Source organism: Parasteatoda tepidariorum, chromosome 7, assembly GCF_982258835.1.
Source record: "Parasteatoda tepidariorum strain Cologne lab strain chromosome 7, Ptep-v5.0, whole genome shotgun sequence".
Classification (NCBI taxonomy): Eukaryota; Metazoa; Arthropoda; class Arachnida; order Araneae; family Theridiidae; genus Parasteatoda; species Parasteatoda tepidariorum.
This window is the reverse complement of record NC_141761.1, coordinates 62,108,337-62,127,219: the sequence shown is the minus strand read 5'-3', so window position 1 is coordinate 62,127,219 and position 18,883 is coordinate 62,108,337. Positions and strand designations below refer to the sequence as shown.

At 28.9% G+C, this 18,883-nt stretch overlaps 1 protein-coding gene across 1 annotated transcript; it reads right to left on the bottom strand.

The window, feature by feature from the left end:
- Positions 1-732: 732 nt before the first annotated feature.
- Positions 733-18,870, bottom strand: Rpp25 (ribonuclease P protein subunit Rpp25). Its single transcript, XM_016067721.4, has 6 exons — positions 18,616-18,870; positions 18,129-18,280; positions 7,574-7,666; positions 3,225-3,259; positions 2,813-2,929; positions 733-939 (listed from the first exon to the last, which is right to left on the bottom strand). The coding sequence occupies exons 1-6, from the start codon at positions 18,632-18,634 to the stop codon at positions 831-833; spliced, it is 525 nt and encodes a 174-aa protein (XP_015923207.2). The 5' UTR covers positions 18,635-18,870; the 3' UTR covers positions 733-830.
- Between the last annotated feature and the right edge of the window lie 13 nt (positions 18,871-18,883).

The following is an 18,883-nucleotide window of genomic DNA, read 5'->3' as shown; positions in this document are numbered from 1 at the left end:
AATGTTTTTTTCCCTAAAAATCAGAGAGAGGTAGAATATTTGTAAAGGAACTAATTTTTTCATTTTCTAAAAAAGAAAAAATTAGTTCCTTTTTGAACACACACACCATTTTTAATAAGTTTTCCAAATGCAGGTATTTTTTTTTTAAATATTATGTACTGTGCAGTGTATGTAATTATATTAATTTCTATGAACACTTATAAATAAATTTGAACCAATTTTGATGAAAATAAAATTTAAAAAATTGACATTTAAACACACCATGCTAAAAAAAATCATAGCTACAAATCTCAGTCTAAATCCTGAAAAAAAGAAAAGGTCTAAAAAAACACTGCTAGAATTGCTTTTCATTTCAAGTTGTTCCATTATCCAGATATTTCCTAAATGATATCAGAGCTCCACTGTATTTGTAGTTATTCTGACACAATGCTTTTTATTATCTTTATTACTTTTATATAAGTTGAGGGTGTTTCCTGTACACTCTTTATAATTTAAGATTAAAAAAATACTTAAATAATTTTAAAATATATCTTTGCATGAATAAACAAATACATAAATTGTAAAAACAAGGTTTAATTCATAAGAATTTCACTTTGTAAAAAGACTTCTTTAACTTCGTAAAAAGATGCTCGTCTTTTGCGCTTCAACTTTTTTAAACTCTCAACAATATAATTCATAAAACCAAATTTTTAACATTGAGTAAGAAAGTTCTCACTCTGCAGAAATTATATATTTTTAAACTTACATATATTTATTTATTATAACTATTATATCATACAAAACAAAATAAACATATTTACATAATAAATTCATCCACACATGTTAATAAATCAAGATTTTCCTTGAGCTTCTTTACTTTCTAAAGATGTATGATCATCAGTCTTTTTCCTCTTGTGTTTTCTTTGGGGGACACGGCCTGAATCTTTTGGACCTTGGTAACTGTAATGAAATTGTTTAAATATAAGGGAAAATTTAAAATTATCTACACTTTTAATATAACTTTTCTTACACTGAATTTTGACTTTATTTATTTTATTTTATATAGCAGATGGACATTTCATTAGAAATTTAAAAAACCAAGCATTGATCTGTTTCTTCTGGTCAGTGGGTATAAAAGGTTCAGAAATTTATTGTAGATAAATATCACTCATGGATCTGCTTTCTCTGTCCTAAAGCCTGTGCTTTCTCAGAAAGCTTACAGCAAAATACAAGTTTAGATCTAGTGTGTATTGACACACAATCTACAACAATGAAAAAAAAAGTTTCAAGAGAAAATGCTATCTTCTACATAGCAATGAGAGTTTACAGTAAATTTCTTAGACACCTGCCAACACTGAGGAATCAAATAGCTGCTTATTCTTATTCTTTGGTACAAGTATCTATCAGCATGATATATTAGCATCAGAAATAAAAAGATTGCCAAAATATAGTTAAACATATTTTGGCAATCATAGAATACATACAATTCATAGTATTACCACAACTGCATAGCAATAAAATACAAAGTACAAAAGTTAATGTGCCCAAAGTAAGACGAATTATCATGATGTCAGTTTTTCAAGTACCCATGTAGCTTACAAGTCATCAGAGTCTAAGAAATAAATATGATCGTTGAAAACATACCCGCTTAATTTTTGAAGCAAGTTTTGCAACAGATTGATGTCAACAAAGATCTAGATCACATATTTGTCATGCATGACAATTAAATTTTGTTTTTTAATGAGTAACAAAATGTACTTCTTGGTAAAAAGAAAAAAATAATAATAAATAAAAAAAAAAAATAATAAATAAAAAAAAAAAATCAAATGTTCTATTCTGTAGTAAACAAAATTTCAGTAAGTAAAGGTTAATATGTAGATTTTACATTGTAGAAGTATATGAATTAAAAATGGAAGTAATATTTTACACTAAAACTTGATAAATCAGAAAAAGAAAACACACACACACAATGTGATACACATTTTATGCAGTCAAATTAGCAGTACTGCTATGATATATATTAAAGTTTTTCTAGAGACAAAATAAATTTGTACAGTACACAGTACAAAAAATAAATTATTACCAACCTATTGAAAAGCATTGATAAAGTATAAATAAGGTTATATTTAAGAAAAATTTGAAGACCACAAATTGCTAAAGGAAAAGTATTTTGAAAAGATTTATAATCCAAGAAAATTTAATCACAATACACTTGAATTTTTACTTGAAATAATCACATAAGATTTATCTACGTTATAATTTACAGTTCAAATAAAATTTACTGTTTCAGTGACTGCAAAGTTCAAAACTGATTGTTTTCTAGGTTTCTAACAGGATTTTCTTAGGTTCTGGCTAAAAAAGTTGATATTTCTTCATAATCCCTAGATTTTTTTTTACCAATATTAAGTTTCCTGAACGCTCTAAGTTTTCTTGACCCCCTAAGAGCCATGAAAATTAAGAATGATGCTGAGACAATGTGGGTAGCTGTTTGCTATTTTAATAATGTAAAAAATAAATAAATAAAATACGAGAAAGTATATGAGGAATGGCAGAAAAATTTATTAGAACCAACTAAATCTTTAGAAAATGTTGAGAAATATATAGGTCTTATTTATAATTTTAAAGTGCCCGTGCTTTAAAGGGCATTCAAAAGAGCTTTTTAACAGACTACATTATTAAATTTAATTCATCTCTCATTAAACAAAGTCTATAACCCAACTTTAACAATTAAAATATATCTAAAAAAACATTACAAAGAAATTTAAAAATATATACACATATATAAATATTTTTGACAGAAAGATAAAAAGCTAATAGGTAAAAATATTCTAACCCTCTTTCATTGGAATCCAAAGCATCTTTACAAAGAAGGATACTTATCATCGGAATTTCTCTAGTAACCTGTAATCTATCCAAATCAGGATTTTTAGGTTCCCAAAATTCTTCAACCCTTAATAAAAGACAAAGAATATTAATGATATAAACTTTTATATTATCATCAATGAATAATGTTTTTTACTAATTGTTTTAAAAATAATTGTTTTTTTTAAATAATTTCCAACATATTTACATAAATCAAAATAAAATAATTTTGATAAAATACTATTTAACCACCTGGTACTCTTAATAATAATAAGGAAATTAGCATTTTTCAAACAATTATATTATTTTACAATGCAGTAATTTAAATATAAGTTGAAACAGAATTATTAAAAAATGTTTGATGAAAATAAAATCATATTTACCTTAAAGCATTAAGTCTAGAAATTTGATAAAGACCCTGAAAAGAAATTAAAAATTATTACAGAATAAAAACACTTAATTAAAGTTAATTTATTTTGAACACTACAAAATTTTAGTACATCTCAACAAAAGAAAATGTGAAAATAATAATTGATCGGGAAAAAAAATTTATTGAGTACAACATTATAAATAGTCTTTGAAATTTAACAAATGAAAAGCAAAAAATAAAAATAAATGTATAAAATACTTTAAAGAGCGCTGAATATGAGGCAATAAGAATCAGGATAACAAGAAGCTACTTAGACACATTTTCACTTGACCTGTATAACTCAAAAGTCATTGCGGGCTATTTTCAGAATGCACCTATCACTAAACAATACTAAGGAACAGCTAGTGTATACATCCTGGATTTTCCGTAACAAAAAACTTTCTTGTAACAAAAAACCAGTTTTCCTCATGTTATTCAATAGGAATTTATTGCCTAGTAGAGAAATCCAAGTACAATTCTGCCAAATGACTCAATGCTTGGAGCATTAAAGGTTCATTACTACACTAATTAAATGTAACAAATATAATTAATCAGTAGAAAGAATGAAATAATATTTATTGATAAATTCAAAATGAATACTGATATTTACACATCACAATTAATGCTGCATGTTTTCTTCAGTTAAGAAAATCAGACAATTATTTTAGCACAGAAAAATTATTTGCAGGCTTAAACCTTAACTTTATTCACAACAATCTGAGTCAGATATCTTAAATTATTATTACTTATGTTATCAATGGCAGCATTGTAAAAATCATTTTTTTAACAGACTGCCGCTTGTTGAAATTTCTTTTCTTTTTTTAAATTTTTGAATGTTAAAGTTACCATTTTTCAATAACCGTCATAAATAATGCCGATTTCCTCTGGAATATTTAAATTTTCTTAAAATTATGAAATTTTCATTTTCCTATAAATATCTCTTTCAATTTATTTATTTTTCCACCATCTACTCTACTCTTTTTCTCATATTGTCATTAAGTCTAAATAAAAAAAAATTTAAGACCGTAGAACCCTGATTATTTGACAAACTCAGTTATATGAAAATTTCTTCCACTTACATTCAGGAAGAATTTAAACAGGGTTCACACTCAATCTTTTAAAAAAAATTCAAGGATTTTTCAATGACTTTCAAGGACCTAAAATCAAATTTTTCAAGGACCTATTCGATATTATTGTTATACACTAAAGTACATGTCAACCAGATTTTACAATTACGTAGAAGCAGAAATTGTATATTTTTAAATCATAATGCTTATTTGACAACAACAAAAAATTATTTATTAAATTTATCAGCTAATAATCTGAATGGTTGATAGTTACATTGCTGTTTCAAATAACTTTAAAAAATTCCAATTGACACAGGATACTAGCCAACATTTAAAACTAGCATCAGTGAAACTTTTCATGACAAATGAATTAGAATTAATGAAACTGAATGAATGAGTAATGCATATTACACTAAAAAAGCATAGTAAATAATTGATAAAGTTTGTGTAATTGCACAGTTTTTAAAATATAAATACTTTTTTTTATATGTTAGATCAAATTTTAGGTTACAGGAAATGTATATAATTAGATAAATTATCAAAATATATCTATTTAACATATCTGTTTCAATTTTAATATCAAATTTTCTATGTTCTTACTTAAGAATATCAGTAATGTATTTTGAACATAATAAAATCTATTGTAGAACAATATTTTACAGATAAGTAAGACTTACCAAGCTTTATTTTCTTTAAAATATATCCATAAAATGTAAATTTTGTGAATATGCCTAATTTTCACAAATTGCAATTTGTGCTTCGAAAGGTGCTTAATATAGGAGAGATATGTGATTCTAAAATCATTTTGATGAGAATTGTGAGTGGTAATTCTTAAATCTCTCTTTTATGAATCGCAATGAGTGATTTGTAAACTACTAGAATAAGAATCGTGAGGCATGATTGATAAATAACTTTGATGTGATTTATAAAATACCTTAACATGATGTGATTTATAAAATACCTTAATATAAATCCTGATGAGTAATTTGCAAATCACTTTAACGTAATATTTGATATGTGATTCATTGATCACTTTCACTTAAAACACAATTCGTAGAGCATTTTATGTGAATTTCTGATCCATAAATCAAGAATCAGTTTAATGTGAATCACGATGTTTATTCATAATCAATGAAACCTGTAGGATTAAACTTTATTTATTAGCAGTAAAAACTGAATGTAAAAATTTGATTGTAAATGATACAAAATTAATTATCCTTCTTACATAAATTAAAAGAACAAATAGGACAACAATATTAACCTGTCGTAATAATGAAGTCAACACATTAAACATGTTTCTAAATCAATTAAACCCTATATATTAGGGGTGCACAACCTGCGGCACGCGGGCCAAATGCGGCCCGCCAACCCTCTATGTGCGGCCCGCTACCCCGCAATCTGAACAAAATGAAAAAAAATAATAAAATTTTTTTTTAAATAAAAAAAAAATTCGGAAATTTGAAATTTACGCATTTAAGTTTTTGACGCACCCAATTTCACTGAATGTAGTTTTCGATCGCTTTTTTTCGATGGTTACCTCTACAGATTTAGGCATAGTTTTGAAAATACCATTATTTTGAACACATCATTATTACGATATACGAATTTCTAATTTTAGTTATTACTTTTGACTCTCTTCGAGTGCTCCGATTTTATCGTAAATTCAATGACTTTCCGGTAGTTATTGCTGCCCATTTTCACGTATTTTCTGAAATTGCGATTTTTAAAAAGTTATGAAACGCTTTATTTGTGCAAACTTCATGAAAAATCTAATCTTTTTCGGCAGTTGTTGCTACGCATTTCCGCATGGTTTTTAAAATTTTGATATTTTGGCACGATATTATTACTAATCGCGATTAAATAATCGCTCATTTAGATAACCATTTTTTGACGTGGTTTATTTGTGCCAATTTTATTGCAAATCAAATTATTTTTCAATCGTTATTTTGGCAATTATTGTTACACATCGTAATTCGTATTTACGCGATCTTAAAATTGCGCAGCGCATTTCGTATTAAAAATAACGAGATTTAAAAATCATCCATCGCGATTCATATTCACGCGATTTAAAAACCATATATCGCGATTCATATTCACACATTTTAAAAATCATGCACAGTCTTTTCGCAATTTAAAATTGTACACCTCAATTCGTATTCACACAATTTGAAAATCACACATTGCGTTTATATTTATCTTCTGATTAACTGATTCTGTTTTTTCTTAGAAGGCTCAGTTTTTTCTTAGTTTAGAAGCTTTTAACTTTAAACATTTAAAAGTATTTAATTTTATGCTAAGATATTACAAGGTTAACTTAGAAAAGGAATTTAGTGGTTAGAATAATGTTTTTATAACAATTACTACCTAATATTGCTATGAATATGTTTGTCTAAATACTTTGGGTGTTCCTTTTGGCATGCGGCCCTTCGTTAGTCAATCTGCTGCGCATGTGGCCCTTCACTCAAAAAGGTTGTGCACCCCTACTATATATCATTCGCAAAACTATGACTAAAAAGTCTAAAATTTGCTAGAAATTTCAGCTTTTAAAACATCAGAGATATGAACAACAATTTGGTCTGAAAAATCTAGGAGAGAAAAGTTTTGCATCTTCTTTAACCCCTTTTCACTTCAAGCATTAAAAATTGCATAATTAGAATTTCTATAATTTTCCTTTGAATTTATATTTTTTTTCTCATTACTTTTTTGCAAGAAAAATTAGTAGTATTTTAATTTCTAAAAAATCAAGTAGTTTTCAAGTACCCTATGGCAGAATTCAAGGACTTTCTGGGGCCCTGATTTTTTTCAACCAAATTCAAAGACTTTCAAGGTTTTTCAAGTACCGTGGGAACCCTGTTAAAGTAATAGAGAACAAGCATAATCTGATTGTTTGATTTTTCAAGCAGCAAAGTTATACTATATTGCTGTGCAATAGAAAAATTAACGTAAGAAGTCACAAAAAATTCCAAATTAAGATTTTTATGTATTTGGCATTTTCGTATGATAAACCACTTATTACGAAGGATTTTTTTTTTAAACTAAATTTTGTTTCATCAGTTTTTTGAAATTATATTTTGGCATCCTTAGTTTTAGTAATTTCAACACAAGATATTGTCCTTTCAATAGCATTAGCAACAGGAAGAAAATAGTTGTCATGCCACTTTTCTTGTAAATCTATCGCGAGGCACTTAAAAAAAATTTTTTTTTTTGAATTGCATAGCAGTGTACTGCAATTAACAACATGAGAACTAAAGAATACCTGGAACTTAGTTTTAGTAATTTCAACACAAGATATTGTCTTTTCAATAGCATCACCACATCCAGTAAATATCATATGTCGGTTTTTCTCCTCCTAAAGAATGATAAATAATGTTTAATTATAATAAGCAAATGGAAATATATTAATAAAAGAAATAAAATACAACAAATTATTTTAGAATAGGAAATGTTTATTGTTTATAATACAAGTAACTCTATAATTAAAATTCAAAGATAAATATAAAAATATTCAAATTAATAAAACTATGCATTGATAGGAAAAAAATAACATCATAGGAATAAAGTTGAGCTGTATTAAATTAAAGTATTTAACAGAACACATAACTTACGACTCAAGTAACCTAATTATAATGATACATTCGATATCAATGTCAGAACATGTTCATAAGCTTTCTGTTTTCTATGTTTCAAAATCAGTAAAAACATTATATCTGTTTCACATATTCTTCAACTATCTATTTCGAAAACTTCTTTTATAGTATTTAATATATATTTAGAATAAAAAATACTATATTTTTTAAAATTAAGTGGAAATTGTTTTCCGTTTTATAAAATATTATGATAAATCAATATCAAATGTCAACTGAGAGGCATATCATAAAATCACATATGCATACCATTAATACGATTCAGAAGACATTTTAGTGCTGTGATAAAAAATAACAAAATTCCTTCTAATAGTTTGATAAAAAGAACAATCAAAATTTTTGAATAAAAATAAATCTTTTATGATAAAGCATTTCTATTAATGTTTTTCCAATTTTTTCTCAGAACAAAATTAAAACAATTTCAATAAATAAAACTAAAATGACAAAAAAAGTTGTAAATTAATTAAATGCTATAAATATGCATATCCACTTTTAACAATCCAATAATAATAAGCTGAATTTTATGGAAATGATCTGTTGTGCATTTGCCTCTGATGTTTGACAACTTTTTTCCTTGCCAACCACCATTGTCATATGCCGGAAATGGAATCAAATATTGCAACCCCAATAAATTTGAAATGTTCACTTGTATTACATTTTATAACATTAAATATGCATTTTATAAATAACTGCAGATCTATCTAAAATGGTAGCCTCCAGTTTTTGTTATGTGCCTGCACTAAGCACCAAAAAACAGAATCAAATATTGTTACTCTATGAAAATTACTGTCAATTGTGAAAATTAGGGTAAATTTCAAGCCACAGTCAAGGGCAGTGGTTCCCAACCTGGGGGCGATTGCCCAAAAGGGGGCGATAGAGCTCCTCATGGGGGCGATAATCCTTAGGGGGGCGACGAGTATTCAAAAGATAAAAATTGCTAATAATATTAATGACAAAAGCTATTAGAGATCGAAATTGAAAACATATATGAAGCTTATGGTTCTGGTGTAGACAAAGTTAAACGATAGTTAAAAATTAAAAAAATTCAAGTTCAGGATCGTTTTCGTCATACGTTTTGGTATCGCTGGCGGAAATCTGACCTTCAAGAATTATCTTTTGTTGAAAGTCATGGTCTTTTATGAACCTTCTTTTCCTCATATGTTCCTCTCTCGTCTCATTCCCATCCCTCCGATTTTAAAAGGCATGTAATAGGAGAAACGGATTGATAGACGAAACATTTAATTCTAAACCTCACACTATTGGTAAACTCTTATTTTACCTGCTACTATTAACATTGTTGAAATCATGTTGTGTAAGGGATCGAGCAATAAGATTAAAGCAATAATACTGTTTCCAGGCTTATTGATGAGGTGGCTGCAGACGTTGAGTCAAAGCTCATCAGATTTATGAGAGAAGGTAAATTTGCATTGCAGATTGATGACTCAACTGTGATAGATAACAAAGCTATTGTATTAGCTTACGTGAGATTCATAGATGAGAGTAAGGAGATTGGATGAACGAGGAAATGTTGTTTACAAGAACTTTGATCACTTTTTACCTGCTACTATTAACATTGTTGAAATCATGTTGTGTAAGGGATCGAGCAATAAGATTAAAGCAATAATACTGTTTCCAGGCTTATTGATGAGATGGCCGCAGACGTTGAGTCAAAGCTCATCAAATTTATGAGAGAAGGTAAATTTGCATTGCAGATTGATGACTCAACTGTGATAGATAACAAAGCTATTGTATTAGCTTACGTGAGATTCATAGATGAGAGTAAGGAGATTGGATGAACGAAGAAATGTTGTTTACAAGAACTTTGATCACTGATTTTTAAATTGGTCAAAGACTATTTTGAGGAAAAAGAAAGTCACCTTACAAATGTAAGTGCTTGTTCAACAGATGGTGCTCCTGCCATGTCTGGCCGTCATACTGAGCTTCTAACGCACCTTAAAAAAGAAGTACCGGAGGTCATCACCATTCATTGTCAACATTTGGCTGAAAAAAAGTTTAGTGGTGCCCTGCATGACACTTTACAATTTGTTATTTCTGGCATCAATAAAATCAAAGCTAATTCTCTCAATGACCGTTTGTTCCAAGAACTTTGTCGTGAAAATGATGAAGATTTTGAACGCTTGTGCTCCTACATACAGATGTGAGATGACTTTCAAAAGGAAACTGTTTGCGTCGTTTTTTCGAATTTTTTGACTCGGTTACTGAGTTTCTCGACACCACTCATCCTGTTTTAAGTGAGAGTTTGAAGCAACGCAAGTTGTAAACTGCATACCCCACGGATATTTTTGAATAAATGTACACAATCAGCGTAAAACTTCAAGGAAATAAAGTGAACATTATCCAGGCTAAGGGAATCATATCTTCATTCATCGCCAAGTTTGATATCTACAAGTCAAACATTGGTCGCAAAGAGCTAATGCAATTTCCAACTCTTAGAAAGTGTTCAATGGCAGATATCGAGATTCTCGAAAATAAAATATTAATTTTTACTGATCACCTTGATCAGTTAAAAACTGATATGGAATCAAGATTTAAAGATTTGATGAAATTAGAAATTCCGGATGGGATTTTCGATCCTTTCTCTTTTGAAGTTGTGGATAAGCTCACTTCCTCTTTGCAGACTGAGTTTTTAGATTTGAAGTATGCTAAAGTCGTCTTTAAAAGATACGGTTACGAGTTAGCTTGGGTAAAGCTTATGGACACTTATCCACAATTGTGGAAGCAAACTGAGCCGCTCCTCATCTCGTTACCATCAACATATTTAGTGGAGAGAGGATTTAGTTCTGTCGTCCAGCTCCTCACAAAGCAAAGAAATAGGTTGGACATTTGCTTCAAAGAAGACCTGCGACCTGCGTTTAAATCTGACGAACATAAAACCTGACATTCAAGCTTTAACTGAAATACACCAAGTACAGGGCGGCAGTCATTGAAGCGGTAAAAATGTACTTTCTCACTCTTCATTTTTTTCTCAAATTTTAGTTGATAACGTTTTAACTTTTTCTTGATTACATTAAAATATGAATTTTAAAAAATGTACTTATGTTTTGGTTATTCCGTTTTAAATATCATTTCTTTTTTTTAAAAAAAGTTTCACAATTTTTTTTTAAATTAATAAAAATGGCAGGATAAAATCGCCTCCTTATTTTCATTACAATTTAAATTAAAATCAAATATAACTTAGCTTTTGGTTGCTCATAAGCAGCAACGAATGGTTTTTGAGCAAAAAGAGAAAGGGGCGATGTGTGACAGTCAACCACAAGAGGGAGGCGATGGTCCACAAAAGGTTGGGAACCACTGGTCTAGGGTATAATGGGCAATGTCCCTTAACCTTATAAAAATATCAGAGTCGGGTCTACTGGGCAGTGGAAATAAAAGAACAAAACTAAAACTCTACTATTAAAAAAATAAATGCTTATTACACAGGTAGATTGCAGTTACAAATATAATAAACATGTTTAGCTTTATAAGATAATAAAGTATTATTTTATAAGATAATAATAAAGTATTATTTTATAAAGCTAAACATGTTTTGTTATATCTCTGCAATAAGTTTTATAAAAAATATAGCAATATAATAACACAAAACAATTATTTATAATGCTAAATAAGGATAAAAAAAAAAGATACTATGATGAATACATTGAAGTTACTCATTTATAAAACGTGCAATCCATTTCATTTCTTCAAAATACTTTTAAATTACAATAATCTTTTATCTCATTTTAGCAAAATGCACCGCAGTAAAAAATTGACTATAACACACATTGGACTTGTGGTGCTACTATTCAAAACAAAATGCCTCTAATTAAAATTAGTCTTATACTAAGACGTACTGTGCATCTCCTCAAAATTAATTTGAACAGTCTTAATTTAACTAAGCAGTGCAGATAGATTGAATAAAACACCTAGCTAAATTTTCAAAATGCAAAAAAAATCTGTCTAGTGGAATTCCAGGCAATTTTATACCTGGTAATCAAACTTAAACTTAGAATAAATATGGATTACGATTTTGAGCATTGCTTCAAACTCCACCCCCCTTCTTCCATCATTACAAAACTCTTATCTGCACACACTTATACAATCCAAATCCAGCATTGTCAGTTATTGTTGTCGATGTTGGCAAAAAAAAAAAAAAAATTCTTGAAAAACAGGCACAGATGTACAACAATTCTGTTTTAATTTGTTTTGGCTATTATAATTTTATCTGTAAAAGGAGAGAGATAATTTGTAGCAAATGTCAGCCAGTGGCGTACCTAGGGGGGGGCGATGGGTGCGGTCCGCACCGGGCGGCACTTACCTTGGGGCGGCATTTTTTATATTTACTTATAGTTGTAAAAAGCAACTTATTCATTTCATATTTATTTTCTTTCTTGAATAATAAATGATTATTATAAGTTTAATATTTGGTTTATATAAATTATGATTAACTATATGATTTCGAATATTATTCCTCGGTGTATATAAATGCATTTTAGTGTAAATTTTGAATTCTAATTCAAGAACAAGATAATAATTTTATTTTATTGTATTCATTAAAATTCGTTGAATTCGTAAAAGGATCTTTACGATTTTGCTCGGCAATTTTTCCTAACTAAAATTTTTTGATATCAGTTTATAAATATCATTTCTTTTGAAAAGTTTATATGATTACTTTGAATATCAATATTTTTTTAAATCATTGATTTTTCTTTTGAAAAGCAGGGCCGGCGGTAGGCGGTCTAGACGGGAAGGCGGAAGACCTAGCAGACCACCGGTCTGTTAGGTCTGCAAAGCATTAGGGCGCCGGCATAAGAACTATCTTTCTCAAACAACAAAATCTAAACGAGACAAAACCAAAATACTGAAGAAGTTACAATTTCAGGAATCGCAAATAGATAAATATACTTAGTCCGTTTTGAAGAATTGTATTTGGAATGATAAATTGCTTATAAACCATTTTGTTCATTCGCGATTCAATCTTTTAACAGTGAAGAGTGAAACAAATTATTAGGGTGCCAGTGCATTTGGAGAGTTTATTATAGGTAAGTATATTATATTACGTATTATAGATATAGATGTTATTCAAAATGCTATTCAGAGTAGTAAAATGACTTTGCCGTTTTCTATACATAATATACTATTTATTTCGACAAGTTATATTTTTTACCACGTTTATATAAACTTGCCTTCGTGTATGTCTGTCCGGGTGGAATTTTGTAATCGATTTTAAACTAACTTCCCGACTAGCTACAAACTTCAAATTTAGCACACTGTTCAGAATTGGATGACAATGCATGAAAATGAAGAGAAAAAAGACATACAAAGTAAAATAAAATTAAAATTCAAAAAAAAAAATTATTTTCGAGATTGTCTTTTGTTGTCGATTCCATTATTTCAAATTATTACGTGTCAGGTGAAAAGATTTTTGTTGTCGGAGTATTTTGATTGGCTGAAAAATCACGTGGAAGGATCCGGTTTTTCCTCATTCATTTCCAGATTGTTTTGGTTGTCATCAGCATAAAACTATTGAAAGTCGTAAAGGTATTGTTTTTCTATAAAGATTTTTGTATCCCTAATTTAAAATAAAAGTTCTATTACTTTAGTAGTGGTCTTGTAGTAGTCTTGACTACTCTTAACTAAGAAAAATAATCTAAATAAAAATATATATCTTTAAAAACCACGTTTTTTGTAGTGAAGAATAATAATTAAAAAATAATAATTTTTTAAAAATATAAAATAAAAATTAAAAAAAATCATAGTTTAAAATAAAAAAAATTCAAAATAAAAAAATTCAAAATAAAAAGTAATATTTTTAAAAACCACGTTTTAGTAGTGGAGAATAATAATTAAGAAAAAAATTGAAAAACGAAAAACATGGGGAGCATGAAATACATAACAGTACATATACACATTTTCTTACTCATACACATGCACAGCCACATATACATCCACATACATATGCATATACAAAAGCATATTCCACATCCACATTCAGATACAATTACAATTACTGATATACATACACATATTCTCAAGAGCACACATACACACACTAATACAGCATTACTGTTATGTATTTCATGCGCCCCACATTCTTCGTTTTTCAATTTTTTTCTTAATTATTATTCTCCACTACTAAAACGTGGTTTTTAAAAATATTACTTTTTATTTTGAATTTTATTATATATCCCTAGGATGAAACGAGTAAAAGAAAGTGGTGCGTCATTTAGAAAGAAAAGGAAGAGAAGGGAGGAAATACAGACTAAAAATACTGGAGCACTACTCAAATATATCTCCCATAAGTCAACTTCTAGTTCTTTTAGTATTGTTGCCTCAAATATGGGCGAAGAAGCAGCCCTCGAAGGCGAAAAAACATTTTCCAATGTTGTTCAAGAGGAAAGACCTGCTTCACACACTGGCGAAGAAATAGAAAGTTCATCAAGTTCTGATGAAGAATCTGCTGCACAAATTATTCCGTCTATTTCTATGAAAGATATCGGATTATGGCCTAACAAAATTGACGACAATACAAGAGTATTTCTGGTACGTCAAGGTCCCTTTGCAATTCAAAATTTGGACGCCGACTTCAGCGAAGGAGTAAAACGTCCTAATAATACAATCAAAGCCAAAGGTGAAACAAGAAAACTGAGTCATGACTGGTTTTTTCAAATTTTGCCTAATGGCGAAAAGCTCTTAAGATCGTGGATGGTATATTCACCATCGAAGAAAAGTATTTATTGTTTCTGCTGCAAACTGTTTGATAATCTTTGTCAAGCAGGTTTTAATACGGAAAATGGTTTTAACAAATGGTGGAAACTTAATCCCAAAATTAGTCAACATGAGGTGAGTCCACTGCACATTCGATCATATTCCAAATGGAAGGAATTAGAAATAAGACTTGGACGTGGCGCAACTATTGACAAACTACAACAACAGAATATTGATAAAGAAATAAAAAAATGGAAGGAAATTCTAACAAGAATACTTGATATAATTAGATTCTTAGCAAAACAAAATTTGGCGTTTCGAGGACATCGTGAAAGTGTTCATCAGGAAAACATCGATTCAATGGAAAATAGAGGAAATTTTCTTGAACTTGTTGACTTATTGGCTAAGTACGACCCAGTATTACGAGAACACATAGTAAAAGTTAAGATGGGTAATAAATATAGTATCTCTTATTTGTCGCTGAAGATCCAGAACGAATTCATAGAGCTATTGGGAGGCGCAGTCAGAAAAACAATTATGGATCAAATAAAGCAGGCTAAATACTTTTGTATTATATTTGACAGCACTCCTGACATTTCACACAAAGATCAAACCAGTCAAATTATTAGATATGTAGTTATTGATGGTAGAGAAGTTAAAGTTGTAGAATCGTTTATTGACTTTGTAGAAACTAAAGGAAAAACTGCTGGTGAAATCACAGATATGATTTTAACGAAATTAGAAAATGACGGTTTAGATATAAAAAATTGCAGAGGACAGGCTTACGATAATGCTGCCGTCATGGCAGGAAAGCACAGCGGTGTTCAAACTCGTATTAAAGAAATAAATCCAAATGCAGAATTTGTAGCATGTACAAATCATTCTTTAAACCTGGCATGTTTACACGCAGCTTCTACAGCTATCAATTCCATCACATTTTTTGGAACTATCGAACAGTTGTTTTCTTTGTTTTCTTCTTCCACTCATAGATGGAATGTTTTACTTTCTGTCACTGGTCAAGGTGTTAAACGCAGTGTAGAAACTCGCTGGAGCGCTAGAGCTGCCGCGGTAACTATAGTAAAAAAACATTTTTTTTACATTTTAAGCGCTTTGGAAAAATTGACATCTGAAGAAGAAAATAGTAAAACGAGATCAGATGCTGGAGTATTACTCAATTCTATGCAATCTTTTTCTTTTCTATGTTACCTTCATTTATGGGAACCCGTCCTTTTGGAAATTAATGACGCTCAAAAATACCTGCAAATAAAAGGGTTAAATGTCCACCAATGCCATATAAAACTAAATTCTTTGCAAACACATTTCATGGAACAAAGAGATACGCTAGTACAAAACGCTGTTATAGCAGCCGAAATAATTTGTGAAGAGTTGGAGATATCGACTGAGCGTCGAGTTAGAAGGAGAAAAAATATGAGTGGGGAAAATTCGCGAGACGTGGGGCTATCCTTAGAAGAAGAAGTACGCAGAGAAATGTTTTCATCTATGGACAGAATTATAAAGGAAATAAAAGAACGCTTCGATCAGTTGCATGGCCTTGTAAGAAAATATTCGTGTATAATACCGTGTAACCTACTAAATGAAGAATTTGAATGTCAAATAAATGACTTGATTGACTTTGATAAAGAACAGTTCCATATTGAAAGAAAAAGGATCTAGGTTTTTATGGCTGTACCTACACTAAAAGAAGAGGCAAAACATTGGAAAAACGGGGAGAAGGGCCCTCTTGATCTGCTAAAATTTATTCAACAGTATAGGTTGGAAAATTCTGTTCCCAACATTGTAATTTTGTTAAGAATTTTTTTAACAATATCAATCAGTGTCGCTAGTTGCGAAAGAAGCTTCTCAAAATTGAAGTTGATAAAAAATTATCTTCGTTCTACAATGAGTCAATTAAGACTACAAAATCTTGCAATATTGTCAATAGAACAAGAAATTACAAATAATATAAATTTTGAGAGCATTATACACGATTTTTCTAGTATGAAAGCTAGAAGAGTAGATATTATATAAATATGTTTACGAGTGCATTAATGTCTAAAAAAATTTACTCTGTGAATTAATTAATATTGATTAAATAACTTAATAATTTATTTATGTGTATTAATTTATAAAAACCACTATTTGATTGACTTATAATAGAAAGGGCGGCAAACTGGAGATCGCCCCGGGCGGCAAAAGTTCTAGGTACGCCACTGATGTCAGCAAATAGGTTTTGAAAAATGATTTAGTCAGAGCCACAATGAATTTATATTAAACATTTAATGTAATAAAGAAAAGAAAAACTAATGATTATTATTTGCTTTACAGATATTAATTCATTAACTATAATTAAAATAAGGATAGTCAAACCATATGTTTAACTAACATTTCATTTTTTTTAACTAATAAAGCAATAGATAATTTTTTGATGTTAATTAAATAAAATATATCTTTTCAAAATTTAATTTCTTTAATAACAATATGTCACTTTAACTAAAAATTTTCAAATGACTCCCTCAAAGAGTTAAATAAAAATTTCATAGCACACACCATTTTAAGAGATCACTCAAAATTGGAAAATTGCAACAATTTTATGCATCTAAAACCTTTCTAAATGCTAAATGAAAATTGACAGATAACAAAAAGATCTTTAAGCAGTATTTAAAAAACTTACATTTAGTAGAATTAAATTTCTATAGGTACAACATTATTAACTCTTTTTTTATGTTCTTAATATAATTTCACGAGATTTAAATAAAAACGAGATATAAAAACAAAGAGCAACTAAGGACAACTGCAAAAAACAAATATCTGTCATAAAAATAATTCAAAATAATTAAAATAACTAGTTAATTTATAAACTGGTTGATATAACAAACAATAATAATTAATAGTAGAATTGAATAGCAAATGGTAAAAAGGTATCAAGAATTGTAAATGACTTCAAATATAAAAATTGATAATAGGACCATTAAAATATTACGTAAACACCAAAAGGGATAAAGAGACTTATGATTTCCTTATGTTTGCTGACCAATGAGGTAGGAAGGATATGAGCAATACTTATGCTATGCAAGGAATTAAAATCCCTTATTTTCGAAATTTTCTTATAAAGCAAAATATAAATTGCAACAAAAAATTACGCAAGGAAAATTTTTAAATTGAATTTGGGGAGAGAAAAATTTTTTAAAAAATTTCTTTGTTGAGTTTGGAACACAAAAAATTCCTTAAGAATATTTTACTCAAATTTTGTAAAGGGAATTAAAATGCAGCATTTGTTTAGTTTAAAGTTACATCTATTTATATGAATTTATTTCTAGATTACTTCAGTAAATGTCAAAGTTAAAGTTAGTTGCAAACATGGGCGAGAAGCTTATTTTTGCTGGCAAGAGGGAAGGGGAATTCGAAATTGCCAAAAATATGCATATGAAATATTTAAATGGCCCTAATGGTTTGATGATTTACCTTTAAGCTCTTTTCAACAAAGCCTAAGATATTTTTAATTTTGCTTCCACGCTTTACTTTCACAATTATAGTATCCTCAGGAACATTTGTAAAATCTTGTTTAGGATCATTATGCTTTACATCAACATCACCTTTACAGTAATACTCATCTACTGCAAAAGAAAGAGAACATTATATCAGCAACGAAATTAATCTATAAATTAATTGTAACACGCGAACACACGTATCCATATATATATATAAATAGATTGTTCAGTTTAAATATAGATATTTAAGCACCACTAAAAAAAAAAATTATAATAATAATTAAGGGCAACACATGGTAAAAAAAAAACGAAAGGACGAATTTAACGATCGAGCCTTCTTTTAAATCCATTGTTTGTCAGGGTATCAATTTTGCAGGCAAAATATTGTAAATAAACATTTCTCTATAGATATGAAATAAGTAAGAAAAAAAAATTTGCACATCAAAATATTTCATGCTTACGTATTGATTTAGAGGCCATGGTTAGTTAGTATCGAATTATTCCGATTCTTCTATTTAATGATTTGAAAGCATTTAATTTCGATTTGTGTAGGAATTTAAATAAATTTTCTGTAAAACAAAAATAGCACATCAAGCAAGGCACCAATAATAAATAATCAAATATAATTGTGATTCGTAATTTGAAATATTTAGATCTGTTAAAACCGTTTCAGGATCAAGTGTAGCTTCGATGCGATATATAGAATCGATTTAAAAATTTAAAACTCAA

What these genes read in the sequence shown, in the direction of transcription:
- Rpp25 (XM_016067721.4), bottom strand. An exon ending in TTGTTGAAAAGAGCTTAAAG is followed by an intron (nt 7,667 to 18,128) that starts GTAAATCATCAA and finishes ATCATTCTTTAG; the next exon opens with GAGGAGAAAAACCGACATAT. An exon ending in TTACTAAAACTAAGTTCCAG is followed by an intron (nt 3,260 to 7,573) that starts GTATTCTTTAGT and finishes ATTTCTTTTCAG; the next exon opens with GGTCTTTATCAAATTTCTAG.